At 30.9% G+C, this 16,185-nt stretch overlaps 2 protein-coding genes across 3 annotated transcripts; both read left to right on the forward strand.

Annotated features, from left to right (window-relative positions):
• The first annotated feature begins 1,039 nt into the window (after positions 1 to 1,039).
• LOC137834963 (protein ACCELERATED CELL DEATH 6-like) lies at positions 1,040 to 5,294 on the forward strand. 2 transcript variants are annotated; one of them, XM_068643235.1, is made up of 8 exons: positions 1,040 to 1,168; positions 1,283 to 1,993; positions 2,239 to 2,277; positions 2,515 to 2,628; positions 3,017 to 3,558; positions 3,641 to 4,122; positions 4,229 to 4,265; positions 5,021 to 5,294. In XM_068643235.1, the coding sequence occupies exons 2-8, from the start codon at positions 1,303 to 1,305 to the stop codon at positions 5,060 to 5,062; spliced, it is 1,947 nt and encodes a 648-aa protein (XP_068499336.1). In that variant the 5' UTR covers positions 1,040 to 1,168; positions 1,283 to 1,302; the 3' UTR covers positions 5,063 to 5,294. The 2 variants fall into 2 exon arrangements, with proteins under 2 accessions (XP_068499336.1, XP_068499334.1); XM_068643233.1 differs by having other exon boundaries at positions 3,641 to 4,265.
• A 3,961-nt stretch (positions 5,295 to 9,255) lies between these two features.
• Positions 9,256 to 10,147, forward strand: LOC137836163 (peroxisomal and mitochondrial division factor 1-like). The gene is made up of 2 exons (XM_068645020.1): positions 9,256 to 9,580; positions 10,125 to 10,147. Exons 1-2 carry the CDS (start codon positions 9,256 to 9,258, stop codon positions 10,145 to 10,147), a joined length of 348 nt encoding a protein of 115 aa, XP_068501121.1.
• Positions 10,148 to 16,185: the final 6,038 nt, after the last annotated feature.

A 16,185-nucleotide genomic window follows, 5' to 3' on the forward strand; every position in this document is an offset into this window, starting at 1 on the left:
ATACCTCTTTCTATGATTTTTTTTCTCATGATGCAAACTACTTAGTTGGTAACTTGAAATTTGAAGTTAACTTTGCAATGAAGTTAAATATAATTTTTATATTTAAGGAAGTTGTTGTTTTATGCAGATATTATGCGAGTATTGATAGACGTTGGAACTCAAAGAGAGTTAAAAAAAAAAAAGACAAAGTTGAATGTTACATAGAAACTAATGAGTAATTTTTAAAGTTTGACTTAAACTTTTCAAAATATTAATTGCTTTTTGAATTTGAATAACCAATGTTATTTTCCCACTAATTTCCGTATGGAATGGCACTTTTTTTTTTAACTATGTTGATAAACTCAATTCCTTTCTTTCATTTGGAAAAATTCATAATGTTGTTATTAAGTATACAATTTGTTAAGATCAAAGTTTTTCAAGATATATTAATTATATATATGTACTATTTTATTCTGTTATTCTTATGTTTTTTTTTATTTAGATAAGAAGATACTTTTAAAATTGTATTGATTGTATAAAGGTCAAACCCATTTTGTTATTGTACAGTATTTTGTACAATATATTGTTTTCATTATTATACAAAATTTTGTTACGAATATACAATACACATAGTTATTATCTATTTACATTCTGAACATAAAAGAGTTCTATTCTTTGGCATTTAAGGTTTATTAAGTAAGGCTATTAAATATTGTCTGAACATCTTCAATTCAATTGGCAAGACATTACATTATCAACTTTACTTGTAATTCCAATATGTAGGTAAATAAATGTGTAAGAAATATCACACACTACTTTATAATATTTTTATTATTATTTTAATTTGAATTTGATATATAAAATTAGTTTTTCTTTAATATGATATAAAATTTATTTTTATTAATAAATATTAAACTCGTTCTCAGAAACTAGTTTCTTAAAACATTATCAAAGTATATCTTTATCTGACAGGTGGGTCACCCTAGATGGCATTGAGGACACTTGACTTTAACCGACAGGTCGGTGACCTAGCTAATTGCGAGACAGCTAATGGTTATTCCTGTTTCATAAATATGCACTTCTCTCATGAGGATTCTAGAAAAGCTATTTGTGTATGTTACATTACAGTTACTGCTAAAACCTTAGAGCTCTGAAGAGAGGGAAGTATCTAGTGTAGTGGAATAAGAAGGTACTTTAGAAGTTGAGAATTTTGTGTCTTGTGTATATTTTGATTTATTTATTTTAGTTATTCTTTAAAATGGATAGATTGATATGTGTGTTGTTTTGGTATTTTTGAACACAGAAAAAGAAGTAGGTGGAAGCATGAAGGATTTTCGTGGTGGAGAGGAGACAAGTATGAAGAATGATGACTTGGAGAATAACTACAAGGAAGGAGAACAGGCTTCAAGGAATGCGATTGAAGAAAAAAGAATTGAAAGGTCAGAAGACAGTGATGAAGTTGAGGCACATGGTTGGTGTTTGTTGCCAAAGAGAACATACGATGCAATAAAACAAAATAAGGGTGAGTCATGGAGAGAAATAGATTATCAGAGTTTACAGCAAGAGAGCCCTAAGGAAAACACGGTGCTGCATGTAGCAGCTCTGTATGGAAATGATAGGTGTGTGGAAAGAATACTTGAAATTTGTCCAGCAGCAGAGCTTTTGAGAGTAAGAAATGGAAATGGTGACACCCCACTGCATGTTGCTGCAAGAGCTGGCAAGATCTCTACTCTTCACAAGTTGGTGGCTCCACTTCTTCGTAATCCAAAACAAGCCGAGTTGGCAATCCTTACAACCAACAACCTAAGAAACACTTTGTTTCATGAGGCCTTGTTGAATGGTCACAAAGATGTAATGGAGATTCTAGATTCTTCACCAGACTTCAGGAACTGGGTTGAGGAAAATGTGTTTATTATGAAAAACGGACAAGGCAAATCAGTTTTACACTTAGCATTTGAGAAAGGGTACGAGGACATTGTTGATGATGTATTGACAAGAGTAGTTCCAGTTCTAGGTACAAAGTTGCTACATTCCTTTCAACTTCCTCCTACAACTTATTTTCTCTAATTTAAGGAGCTTTTTAATAAGCCTTTTCGAAAAATAAAATTATTTTAATTTATAAATAACTTTTTTTTAGAAAGATGTTGTAAAAATCTCACTTTCCATTTTTTTTATCCAAACCTAAACTTATATTTATTGTCCTATTTATATATTATTTTCTACAATTAATATCTTATTGGCTTGATCGTTGCATTACAGAGTTTGTAACGGACGACCCATTTGGAGGACCTATGATAGGTAAGAACACAACGGAAATAATAACAGTTTGGAAACGGTAGTTCAAATTTGGCCACACCTTTTGGATGGTGTATATGCATTTTTACAGACAAATAAAATTATTGTGGAATATTTTTGGAATTGTGTCATGAGAATTATACAAAGATAATTTTGTTTTCTCTTTGAATCTTAGACTAAATAATATATAGTCACTAAATAATCTTAGACCCCTTATTTTTTTGTTAATTACAACTTCAGCTAGCGTGGTTCTGAACCGTCGAAAGCCAAAAAAACCTAACAGCTTCTGGACCACTTTACAAAAGGACGGAGCTCGATCACCACTCATTTCGACAATCTTAAAACAAAATAAAGGTAATTTTTGTTCTATAATTATAAAGTTTGTCTTATCATTCACTAATCTGTTTATTAACAGATACTAACTATTGGAGATCTGAACACTTTCTTTCTCTGTAGATGGAGTAATCAAAATTTAATATAGCTTAATTATTTAATAATTTAAAAAAATGTCATTAACATATTTATAGACTATTTAGATGTTTATAGATAGTTTTCTATAGCGAATATTAGACAGAAATTATTAAATGAAAAATAAATACAAGTTTTGAAAAATATTTTACATAACTGATTAAAAATTCTGAAGCCTAATTGAAATTTATTTTAATTTTAATTCTGAATAATATGGATTTGATATTTGTCGGTGAGATTCTACTTGTAATTGGTTATGCATAAAATGTGACAGGTATTCTAGAGAAAATAGTAAAGGAAAAGAAAGAATGGATTCATTTTAAGGATAACATAGGAAGAAATGCTCTTCACTATGCAGCATCTATAGGTTACCTACATGGTGTGGAGTATTTGCTTCAAAATTGTCATACCTGCAGTATGGAAAGAGACAATGATGGCTTTTTTCCTCTTCATCTCGCTTCTGCATTTGGACATATAGAAGTGCTAAAGAAATTGCTTGAAAACTGTCCAGATCCCAGAGAAATAGTTGATAACAAAGGTCGAAATATTGTACACATTGCAGCTATAATGGGAGAGTTTAATGTGATAAGGTACATCTTGCAAGATGCAAATGATGAAGTTAAAGATATGATAAATGGTAAGGATTACGATGGAAATACTCCGTTGCATTTGGCTGCTTCACACTCTCGTCCAAAAATTGTGCAAGCCTTGACATGGGACACAAGAGTGGATCTTCATTGCCTTAACAACAACAACCAAACAGCTCTCGATGCTTTTGAGCAATTTAAACAAGAAAATAATCCGCCCTTCCTACAGGCAAGTGTATATAAAATATTGTTCTTTACTTATTTTTGTATTTTCGTGATGTTGAATTTGTATAAAAAACATGTATATGCAGCGGCTAACATGGTGTCAACTAAAATCTGCTGGCGTACAAAATGCTAGAAGAGGGTCACACTCCATCGAGATCCCTTGTCCTCACAAACCAGAAGCCAAAAGCACAGACTTTTATAAAGACAGAATCGACACCCTTATGGTGGTTTCAACCCTTATAACTACAATAGCATTTGCTGCAGGTTTTACTTTGCCTGGTGGAAATAATAGTTCTAATCCAAAACAACAAGGCATGGCTGTTATGCTGAATCACATGTTGTTTAAACCATATATTTTCTGCATCACAACATCCATGTATGGTGGCATTAGTGTTACTATTATACTCATTTGGGCTCAATTGGGAGATATAACTTTGGCTCTTTTGGCCCTTAAGGTGGCAATACCCCTTTTAGGAGTCACTCTTGCAACCTTATCAGTGGCATTCTTGGCTGGTGTCCACCTTGTTATAAGCGATCTCAGTTGGTTGGCAACTACTATTCTGATTTTGTGTGTGATCTTCATTCTCCTGCTTTTGTTACTGTACACTCTTCTCTGGTTTCCTATAGAATCAAGCAACATAATAATGCGGAACATTTCTTTCTATCCTTTTCAGTTTCTCACATGGTTATTTGAAAAAGATTCAACTGAAGGTAGGTAATTTCGGATACACTATACTAAAGTTTCTGCATCTTTGCGGATTTATTTCCTTCTTTATCCTTTTTGAGATGGAGATTGAACTTTGTTTTCATGTGCATCTTAATTAGAGTGTTGCATCATATATAATTACATGCTACTACTCATCATTTTCATGTGCAAAACCATTTGACTTTATGAGTTGTAAAATCCTTTATCAATGTTTTATATGTGATAAAAGTACTCTATGAAAAGAATTTTGTATGTATATTGATCTTTAGAATAGAAAAAAAAATAATAAATGTGACTAAATATTAATAAATTTTATGTCTTTGTATGGTGACGATGTAATCTTTTTACCAATTAAAAATATTTTTTTGTTTTGTTAGTCCCTATATTTCTATACTTTTATCCTTGTAGCAAGAATGTTGATTTTTGTTGTTCTATAAAATGTATACTAGTATCATGTTTATTTTATTTTTTTTCATATAATGAGTTTAATGATTTATTGAGCTTCACAAATGAATATGAGATTCCTTAATTCAAATTCAAATGGAAGAATTTAATAATTTTACAATGAATTGTTATAACAAGGTGCCATGAAATTATGTTCGTGCGATGAAGGTTACTCCTATGATTGATTTTTCTGTGAATGATTTGGTTTATGTTTTCAAAAGGAAATACATGAATGATTACATTATAGTTACTTTGTTGTTGAGAATTTATTCTTCACTATTTGTTTTTATTGATTATATGTTCTAACTTTTTTCAGATGAGATGGAAGGTTCCTCTATCGATTAAAAAGTATCCATAGATCAATATCTCAAGCTATTGGCTATAAGTTTTGTGCATGTTAACTTGTTATCCGATAGTATGATATTACCAAATGTTAAAGGACCTAATTGACACTCATGTTAGTTGATGTCATCTAACTATGGCTATATGTGTTTGTAAGGCCAACATATTTTCATGGAAACGTGTACTTTTATATAAACTATTGGTCACTTGTCTTTGGTTTGTATGTATTTAACATGAGAAAATATATACCTCTCTAAAGGGATGTACATTTCTTATGTTCATTTAGTTTGATTTGTTTTATCAACAAAAAAGTTATATAAAACAAAATAAGTTAAAAAGGTGTTCCAATCCTAATACACAAATATACAATAATAATTATAGTATATTATGGTCATATTTTCCTATAAAAACCCTTGTAGCTCCATTTTGGTGACAATTAACATTCATTTCACCAAGTCTAATTATAAAATTGGACATCAAAAAATTGTTATCCACAAAAACAACATTAAAAGTATTTTGCATTGTATTTTAAAGTATGCATAGGGTTTGCATCCCAGTTGTACCATGTCCGTCAATCAACAAGTGTTCAAAAATTTGTTTATAATTTTTTTGAATAAAGAAGTATGAATTGTGAAAAGCGAACCATATTGAGCACAATTCAAAGATAGCCAACCGACTTTAGAATTATATTTTAATTGCTAAAAATACATAAACTGATTTAGAGATAGTGACAAAGTATTTAAAAAGCCTTCAATTAGTTTTTTAGGATGGAGTTGGCTACGAGTCATATTCATGGTAGTAAGTGTTGACATAATTCAGCAAGTGTACCGAGTCAAAAGTAATAATGTGTCTTCAAAAGACAGATATTGAACCCATTGGGAACAATATTTATTAAAATCTTAATGTGTAGCATTCACTATATATTAAAATGTGTGCAGTAAATTGATTCAAGGTATATAAGTATTGTTTAAATAAAATTTGCTTGTAATTTAAATAAAAATAAGAGCAAATGATTATGAAAATTTGATTGATAGAATTGGGACTGAAGTTAATCTTTCTTACTCATTTGTATTTTGGTAAATAAAAACATACAACATTCTTACTTAATTGATATTGATGCAACACAAAGAACCATTCATATTGATTCCTCACATATGAGATTATTAAGATCATCTCCTAAACTTTGATTCCTCAACTAATTAGCAAAAGTTCTTATAATTAATAAAAGATGTTATAAAGAATTTGATATATAATAATATATTCCTAGGATTAAAACACAAAGTATTTTCATTTAAGTCAGATCATCATAAGTACTTCTCAGTCAATTCCAAAAATCTAAATCAAGAATAAGAATTCAAGCTTTAAGCATAAAATGAAAATAACAATATCAAATAAGAGCATAAGGTTGTAGATAAATATCACCCCCAACAAATAGGAGTTCGAAACGATTACATTCAATTCCAAAGGAAAGGAATTAACTACTCATAATAGTCATTACACGCGCCAACAGATGATTGAAAGCAAAGGAAGAAAATCTAAGGTGTTTCACCTTGACGGTTGCCTCTTAGGGTTTCATTTCTCTTTTCTATGCTTTACACCCTTATTTAACCTAATTGGGATTAAGTTAAATGACATCTCTATTCATAATATATCCATTTGTTTTATCTCTTTTTAAATTCCTGAAAATAACACAAAATTGGGAATAAAAATCTTTATTAATCTCATAACTTCTAAATATATTATTATTTTTTAAGTTTTCAAATTAGGGTTGAGTTATAGTTTAATAAACAATTAAATCAATAAATGTATGCCTTTTTGCATGGAATTTCACTAAATAATGACACTTATCAACTTCCCCAAACCTATAATCTTGCTTATCCTCAAATAAAATAAATAAATCTAGATAAACCAAACCATGATTCAGTTATCAAAACAACTCCATTCACTTGAAAATAGATTAAATTAGAAACCTATAATGCTTCCAAATCCAAATATAACAAGATATAAATGCAATCAATTTTCAGGATAAACAACTGTAACAATGAAATGACAATTTTATTAAGGAATTTCTTCTCATATTCTCACAAGTGTGTTTATTATCAATTTCCACTAAGTTTTAACAAATCAAAGTTTCCTTTCATATCATAAACATGAATCTTAAGGTCTTTCTACAGGGCTGTAATGAGGTTGGGTTCCAAAAAAGAATAGATTTTTTTTTTTTCAGATAACAAAATGCACACTTCAATAGAATGAAAACATATCTAAAATTTAAGTACAATTTTATTGTTCTATTCAATCACCAATTCTTTGAATTTAATAATTCACCCAGTTTCTTTTCTTTCTTGTGATTCACTTCTTTCTTATTTTCCATATTCTTCATAAAGATGAATCACTTAACAAATTTTTATTTCATTTTTCAATTATAATAATCAATTCCAATCATTTCCATTTTATTTTTTTTGCCTTTGTCTTTGTTCTCTAGGTCATTATATAAGACTTAGAATATGTACATTTGAATTTTTTTCTACATTGTACAATATAGTCGTTAGACGTTTCATTTGGAAACTTTTGTACTAAACCATTTCTTGTGCATCTTAAACACATGAAACAATTTGAAAAGTTTCTTTCTTTGTTTAAATGTGAATGTTGATGCTTTAAATCCATTTAACTTTAATATTTGCTCAAATTTGCATTGTTGTTCTTCTATTGTGCGTTCAATGCTTTATAAGGAAACTTCAACTTTGATGCAATTTGTGCATCTTAATCACACATTTTAACTTTTGCAATGTTTCTTTAATTGTAGAAATTTGAACGTTGAAGCTTTAACACATATATATTTTACCTTTCTATAATTTTGAATTGTTCTTCATCTTTCTCAGATTAAATGCTTCAAAAAGGAATCTTTCGATTTGAAAGTTTCAATGCATCTTGATCGCTCGTTAATCTTTGACATACTTTTATGTTTGTAAATCTTCAATCATTAAGGCTTAATATCGCTCTTCTCACTAACCACACAAATCACATGTTGTGACACCTTCGTTTTCAAAGGAAACTTTGACTTTGAAGTCTTTGCGCATCCCAATTGTTGTAAGCAATTTCTAAAAACAATTTTGAATATCATAAACTACAAGAAATTTTTTTTTAATAGAAGTTATTTAGCGGAGGTTAATATAACCCTAGGAATTTATTTAATTAATGGAGGTTTTTTCTAAAATCTCAACAAAATAACGGAGGTTTTTTTAACCTTAGTTAAATTTCAAAGGTTTATTCTAAAATCTCAGCAAACTAACGGAGGTTTTTTTAACCTTCGTTAATTTTCAAAGGTTTATTTTAAAACCTCCGCAAAATAACGCAAATCTTTTAACCTTCGTTAATTTCTAAAGGTTTATTTTAAAACCTCTGCAAAATAATGAATTTTTTTAACCTTAGTTAATTTCCAAAGGTTTATCCTAAAACCTTAAAAAAAATTGAGCTTTTTAACCTTAGTTAAATTTTCAAAAATTTATTATAAAACTTTAACAAAATATTTTGGATTTTTTTAAAATTTCAATAAATAAATATAATTACATTTTTTTATAAATAAATAATTAAAAATATAGTTTTAATATATTTGATAACTAAATTATTTAAAAAATTTAAAAGTGTAATTTTAAAAAAATAACAAATTTAACAAAGATTTGATTCTTTTAACAAAATTTAATATAACCTCAATAATAAACTTAATTAAAAAAATTAACTCTTTTGTTTAATCTCCGATAAGTTACTAAAGTTGATTTCAAAACCTCACAAAAATTTGCTCAAAATTTATTTTATTTTAAATTTTTTTCTCATCTTTTCTAGGTTCTCATTTTCCTATTTCCATGTCATCCCTTTATGTGTTTTGATATATTCATCTTATGATTCATTGGCGGGTTCATGAAACTGGAACAACTCCGGTGACAAGTGAAATTGGTGCACGAGTTTGATCAAAGAACGGTCATGGTGCAAATCGAAGAAATGTGTCGTCATCGTTTCTCTCGCACTACTTTCCACTGTTCCCTCACTCCCCCCTTTCCCCACCAAGAAATCACGATTACTCTTGACTCCGATCTGAATCTCCTCAATTTACTTTCTACCACCGCGATGGATATCGCGAACGGCGTCATGTCGAAGATGGAGGTGTTGGAGCGCGATAATGCCTCGAAGAAGGACGATATCTAGGAGCCGAGGATGGAGATTGAGTCGTTGTGGCAAGAGGCGGAGGAGATGGAGTCAGAGGTGAATGCCACCGAGGAGGCCGGATCAAAGGCTACAGCGCTTTGTAGCGTGTTCGAGGATCAAGAGAGAACACTGATGTTTCTGGAGAGGGAGAAGAAGACTTTGAAGCAGCTAAACGCAGAATGCGAAATGAAGATGCACGATCTGGAGCGGAGGATCGGTATTCTGGAAGTGCGGAAGAACGAGGAGCAGAGCAAGAGAGTTCGCGAGGAAGAGGAGATGAGAGAAAAGTTTGGCGAGAAAAAGAAACAGATTGAAACGCTAAAGCAGAGAAAAGGTTCGCATACTAGCCGTTTTCTGGGCTTGAGTATTCCTTGCACAAACACTACAACTACCAGATTTCGAAAACAAATGAGTTGCACGGGGTGCAGTTCTTCATGAAATCACAGGCGTTTGATGCAAAATATCTGATGGGGAATGATTTCGTGTGGTGGTTGAGGAAAATGTGATAAAAGATCGAGTAGTAATAATTTGACACCCAATGCTCCAAATTACATCTCCTTTATGTCTATTATTTTACCAAAATACCCCTATCACATAAGTAATCCAAAGGTGTAATTTGGAGCAAAAGAAAAATGGGGTGTCAAAAAATCATTTTTCTAAAAGATTAGTGGAGTATGCTTCAAAGATACTGTCAGGTGGAGATGCAAAGCCAGAGTTGTAATAGGAATATGCCTACTCCTCAATATGATAAGCTGCAGAACTTTGCAATCATGGTATGAAGGTATCTTCTTGTCTATTCACTTTGTTTTGGCTGAGCAATTGATGGAATTAGGTTAGTTTTTTAATGGATTGAAACGTATTTATTGTTGTAATTGTAGGCCTTAAACAAGAGGGTGAGTGAATTATTTATAAACATTTTTCGCAAATATTGAAAGTAGAGTGAAGTTCAATGAATAATCAAAGAATAAGACCAGATCAGCCAACAAATAAAACTGTTTTAAGTTGATTCTAGAAAATCAACCGATTGTTGATGCGAATCAATCGATTGTTTTTACCAGCAGTGACTAAAAAAAAGCTAAAACAAATTTAAAGGAGATAAGGGATAGAAATATCACACAACAAATTTATATTGGTTCACTCTTAACCAAGAGCTACATCCAGTTCCCAAAAACCTCTAAACAATCCATTAAGCAATCAAAAACCTTGATTACAAACCACACACCAAAGAGGTGATCTTGAATCCTTCAAGAACACACACCTCCTAGATCTGCACACACCAGTCTTTACAGAATTACAGAGATCAAGAGAGAAATTGAATGATCACACCTGATACAATCAAAAGATTGAATTGAAAAAAATTACAAAGAAATAATATTTCACTCTTTAAAAGAATCCAAAGCTTGAAGCAATCTTGGAGAAAACTGATTTGAAAGGTATAATTTGATTTCATAACAACTAGGAGCGTATAACAAATTTATTTATACTCTAAAAAGTTGTTAAAAACATTTAATGCAAGAGTCAAATCAGTTTTGAATCATTTAAGAAAAATTTAACAAACTTAACAGATTCTATTAAGGATTTTCAAAAATCAATCGGTTGATTTCTCGAAACAACCGGTTGAATTGGTTTGACAGCAAAGTCAAACAAAGTCAAGCCTTTTCAAATCCTTTCAAAAACCACTAAGTGTAAAACAAATGGTTGTTTTTCCATTTCTTTAGAAAACACTTTTTTTTTTAAAAAAAAATATCTTGATTAAACCAAGTTTGGATTATAACAAATAGTGGATTTACAAATTCAAACTACCCAGAACACACACACAAGCAATCATATTCCACTCTTTAAAAGAATCCAAAAGCTTGAAGCAATCTTGGAGAAAACTGATTTGAAAGGTATAATCTGATTTCATAACAACTAGGAGCGTATAACAAATTTATTTATACTCTAAAAAGTTGTTAAAAACATTTAATGCAAGAGTCAAATCAGTTTTGAATCATTTAAGAAAAATTTAACAGATTCTATTAAGGATTTTCAAAAATTAATCGGTTGATTTCTCAAAACAACCAGTTGTATTGGTTTGACAACAAAGTCAAACAAAGTCAAGCCTTTTCAAATCCTTTCAAAAACCACTAAGTGTAAAACAACTGATTGAAACGATAAAACAACTGGTTGTTTTTCCATTTGTTTAGAAAACACTTTTTTTTAAAAAAAAAAATATCTTGATTAAAACAAGTTTGGATTATAACAAAGAGTGGATTTACAAATTCAAACTACCCAGAACACACACAAGCAATCATATTCCACTCTTTAAAAGAATCCAAAGCTTGAAGCAATCTTGGAGAAAACTGATTTGAAAGGTATAATCTGATTTCATAACTGATGTGAATGCAATAACAAGAATACATGATTCTTTGACATTCTTAGGAGCAACTTGAGTTGGTCATGAAATGACACTTTACTTAGAATTGGATCAATGTCCTAATTCAAGAACTCACCAAGACTTTGCACCAAACCAAAGCTCATATGGAAGTCCATATATTGTCAAATGGAATCAAACAACAAGGAATGAAGAACAACAATTGAGAACCGAACAGAATTGAAAGATAAAGCTACTGTACCGAACAGAAATTGAAAACAAAGCTAGGAAACACAAACTTAAACGGTGCAAAAGGATGAAGAACACTAAACAATGGAAACTACCGAATGAATTTGAAAGAAATGAAAGAAAGAACACTTATGGAGTGAAGCTTGCTGGATTTGAGACTTGGAAAATGCAGTCACGCCACTTGGAGCCTTGTTCCAAGATAAGTGAAAGGTTGCCGCCACTTGAAGCTCATCATTGGCACACAAGATAAGGCAAAGGAAGAAGAAGACAACAAGACTCACAATTTCTCTCTAAATTTTAGTATAGTCTCTCTACTTCTAATTTCCAAATCTGAATTTTACAAAGGCAAGCACCTTATTTATAGCCTAAGAGGTGCTGAAAAATAGGTGGGAAAATTTAAATGAAACTCATTTGAAATTCCCACCAAAAACAAGTCACATGGGAGGTGTGACCTTTTTTCTACTATGACACCTCCTAAAAACTACACCTACACCCCCCTACTAAGTCACATGGACAATGTGACTCTCTCTAATACATGCACACCTATTTATTTAATATCCACACCTCCTACAACTATACAAGAGTCATTCAAATGATGCCCTTTTATTTAATGCTTGGCCTTGCCCCTCATGGTTTGGACTTGGGCTTCTTGGGCTTGGGCCTTCTTGGGCTTGGGCCTCATCTTTTGCAAAGACTACTAAGAAGAACTTTAAATGCTTTGGCCCTTGTCCATTTTGGTTCTCATCAATAACAACTAGGAGCGTATAATACCTTTTCAACCGGTTGAATTGATTTGACAGCAAAGTCAAACAAAGTCAAGCCTTTTCAAATCCTTTCAAAAATCACTAAGTGTAAAACAACCGATTGAAACGATAAAACAAATGGTTGTTTTTCCATTTCTTTAGAAAACACTTTTTTTTAAAAAAAAAATTATCTTGATTAAAACAAGTTTGGATTATAATAAAGAGTGGATTTATAAATTCAAACTACCTAGAACACACACAAGCATCACCTAGGCCTTCAAGAAATCCTCATAGATTTGGAGACATCAAAGCCTATCTTCAACAATCTTCCCCTATTTGATGAAGACAAATCTCTGGTTTCCTTGTGTTGATCTGTTTGAATTTGAAAGTACCTGCAAAACAGACAAAATGCATGTACCAAAGAGAAATCATATCCAGGTTGCTCTTGCACCACTAAACCAGTTTTCACCATATGATTTTCATAAAGAAAACCAGCAAAATCAGTGTGAAAAACCAAGGTGAATGAGGTGCACAATCAGAGTTTTTTGTAGCAGCATACTAAACAGATTTAAACCATATGTATCAGCATACAAACCACATTCAAACCAAATAATTTTCCCCCTATTTGTCTTCACAAATAGAGTAGAATAACAAATTATAAGCAGAATTAAGAAATATTTTTAGAATCAAGAATACCCAATTCATTTCTTATAAAGAAAAAATTGTTCTTAGGCAGTGGCTTGGTGAATATACTGCAAGTTGTCTTCCAGTTTCAATAAACTGAACGTTACAATCCCCATTGCTCACATGATCTCTTATAAAGTGGTGACGAATCCCAATGTGCTTTGTCCTTGAATGATGAATCTGATTTTTGGTAAGATCAAACAAAAAAAGTTTTTCAAAACTCTTCTCTCAACTACCTTAAGTTTTTCAGGTTACTGCATAAAAATAAATCTTTTGATTTGTGAAACAATAGATTTATTTTTGAACTGGTTAAAGTTTTTCAAAATTCTGTTAGGGCACCAACAGTTTGTTGCAGCCCTTTATTACTGTTAGGATAAGTTGGAAATGGTTTGAAAATCATCTTTTGTTTTTCAAAAAAACAATTTGTTTATTTTAACTTCAACCTGTTCTTTTTATAACAGCTTTTAAAAATATGTTATAAACTGTTTTCTATATGAAGAGAGACACATCTCACATGAAAGATGACTGAGTGATCACGTTTTTTAACATAGAAAAAATAGTTTTCATTGAGAGATAAAAGCTTTGAATGTTTTCTAGAAAGGTTCTCTTAAAGAAATTCAAGTGTGCTTGTTCATTGTGTGCCTTGGTCAAGGTTGAAGGTTTTGTCATTGTTGTGCTACAGAAAAGTGTTGTTGCTTTAGGTTTATTGCATCTTCTTTTCTGGTGCTTTCTTTCCTTATTTTTTCTTGTATAAAAGTGATTGTATAGACAATTCTTGATAGGGTTTCTTGAAGTGCCAGTGTTGCTGAAATAGGGTTTTTCAACACTGTATGTCTTGTTCTTGAAGGGTTCAAGAACCACAAAGTTTTTGTAAGTGTTTTGGGTTTGATTTAGTGAATTCCACTTTAGTGTGAGGTGAGACTGGATGTAGCTTTGAATGATTAAACCAGTATAAGTTGTGTGTGCCTTATTCTTCTCAATCCTTGCACTCATTTTTGCAAATTTTATAATCTGGAACAAAATAAATTTGTTGATTAAAAAATGAATATGTTATTTCTAGGTTGTCACATATTGTTCTTGAATATTTTGAAAAAGTTCTTGGTTACTTGTGGACATCTGAATATTTGTGTGTTGTCTGATTAAAGAAAGTAATAAATTATCTAAAATAACTTTGTTCAAGATTCATATTCTTTCCGAGATTGATTGTTAAAGATTCAAAGTTGGATTTTTTGTTGAAATATCTTTCTTAGTCTTGTTGTTTTTAAGGTGCCTGCACTATTTTGGAAAACCAGTCACTGGATTTAAAACTAATTCGGTTAAGGTTTTGGTTTTGATAAAGTAATCATTAAATGAATTTGTTCTTTTTAAAATCAATCTCTTCTTTTTCTCAAGATTACTGGAAAACAAAAAACGTTTGCAAAAAAATTTATAAGCTCAATTCACCCCCCCCCCCCCCCTTCTTGAACTTAGACACTAATAGACTCAATAGAAAGAGTCACACAAGCTTGCTTCTTGTTATGCCAAGATATGAGACTTGAACCAAAAATATGACAAGTCTCACTTGTGCTTTTTCTATCTAGCTTACACTCTGCAAAATCAGAATCAAAATAGTCAACCAAATGAATAGGAGAGTGAGAGGGATACCATAAACCAACAATGGTTGTGCCCTTGAGGTATAAATCGTTTTGCAGATTTGAAGTGAGATTCTTTTGGATTGGATTGAAATCTAGCCCAAAGACAAACTGCAAACATGATGTCTGGACATCAAGAGGAGCATATGTGATTGTTGAAGAATATAGTATAATGTAGATATGATTTTTGTCTTATTTTGTGCTTTGTAAACAATGTGCTATGTTTTCATTTGTAGTACTTCTTAGCACTATTCATCTTATACTACTTCCTGATAGTTTTTTTAAATCATAAGTGTTTGAGTTTGAATTTCAATGTGTTTACTTGATATATTTTGGTATATTTTAATCAATATCTTGATATATTTCGTCAATTGATGAATGTAATATTTATTTATTTGTTTTATTTATTAAAAAAATACTTTAAAAAACATAGATAAATAAATACAATAGATGTAAATAATTGTGGTTGAAAACACACATGAATGCTTAAATGATAAATGAATAACAAAACAAATGTTCATAGTTCTTAAACCTATGGTATTTTACGGAGGTTCTGAAACTTATGGTATTTTACGGAGGTTCTGAAACCTATGGTTAAAACTTATGGTATTTTATGGAGGATCTGAAACCTATGGTTGAAACCTATGGTATTTTACGGAGATTTTGAAACCTATGATATTTTACGAGGTTTTGAAATCCATTGTATTTTACGGAGGTTTTAAGACCTATGACATTTTACAGGAGTTCTGAAACCTATGGTATTTTATAGAGGTTTTGAGACCTATGGTATTTTATGGAGGTTTTGAGACCTACGGTATTTTATGGAGGTTTTGAGACCTATGGTATTTTACGGAGGTCCTAACAACTATCGTATTTTACGGAGGTTTTGAAACATGAAATTTTACAGAGGTTCTTAAACTCATGATATTTAACAGGGGTTTTGAAAAAAATTTCCTAGGGTTTAAAAAACTCTAGGTAACACGTTCCCCATGAATGGTTTAGCAGGGAAAACTGCAACCCTGGGTAAATGGCTTAATGGAGGTTTTAATCCTTGGTAATATAAAAATAAACCCCCGTTAAAACCATTTTTTCTTGTAGTGATAATCAATAATAATCACCATTTAAATGAATGGGTCATTGAAACATAATACTTTAAATTTCATAATTATAAAAACCTTATATTCCAGAAATTGCACTATAAATATATATTTCAAAATCTTTCTATGTATGTACAAGTTTTAAACGATGAAAGCAATCCAACTTTAATCATGGTTTATTT

This window comes from Phaseolus vulgaris, chromosome 5 (assembly GCF_000499845.2).
Source record: "Phaseolus vulgaris cultivar G19833 chromosome 5, P. vulgaris v2.0, whole genome shotgun sequence".
Taxonomy (NCBI): domain Eukaryota; kingdom Viridiplantae; phylum Streptophyta; class Magnoliopsida; order Fabales; family Fabaceae; genus Phaseolus; species Phaseolus vulgaris.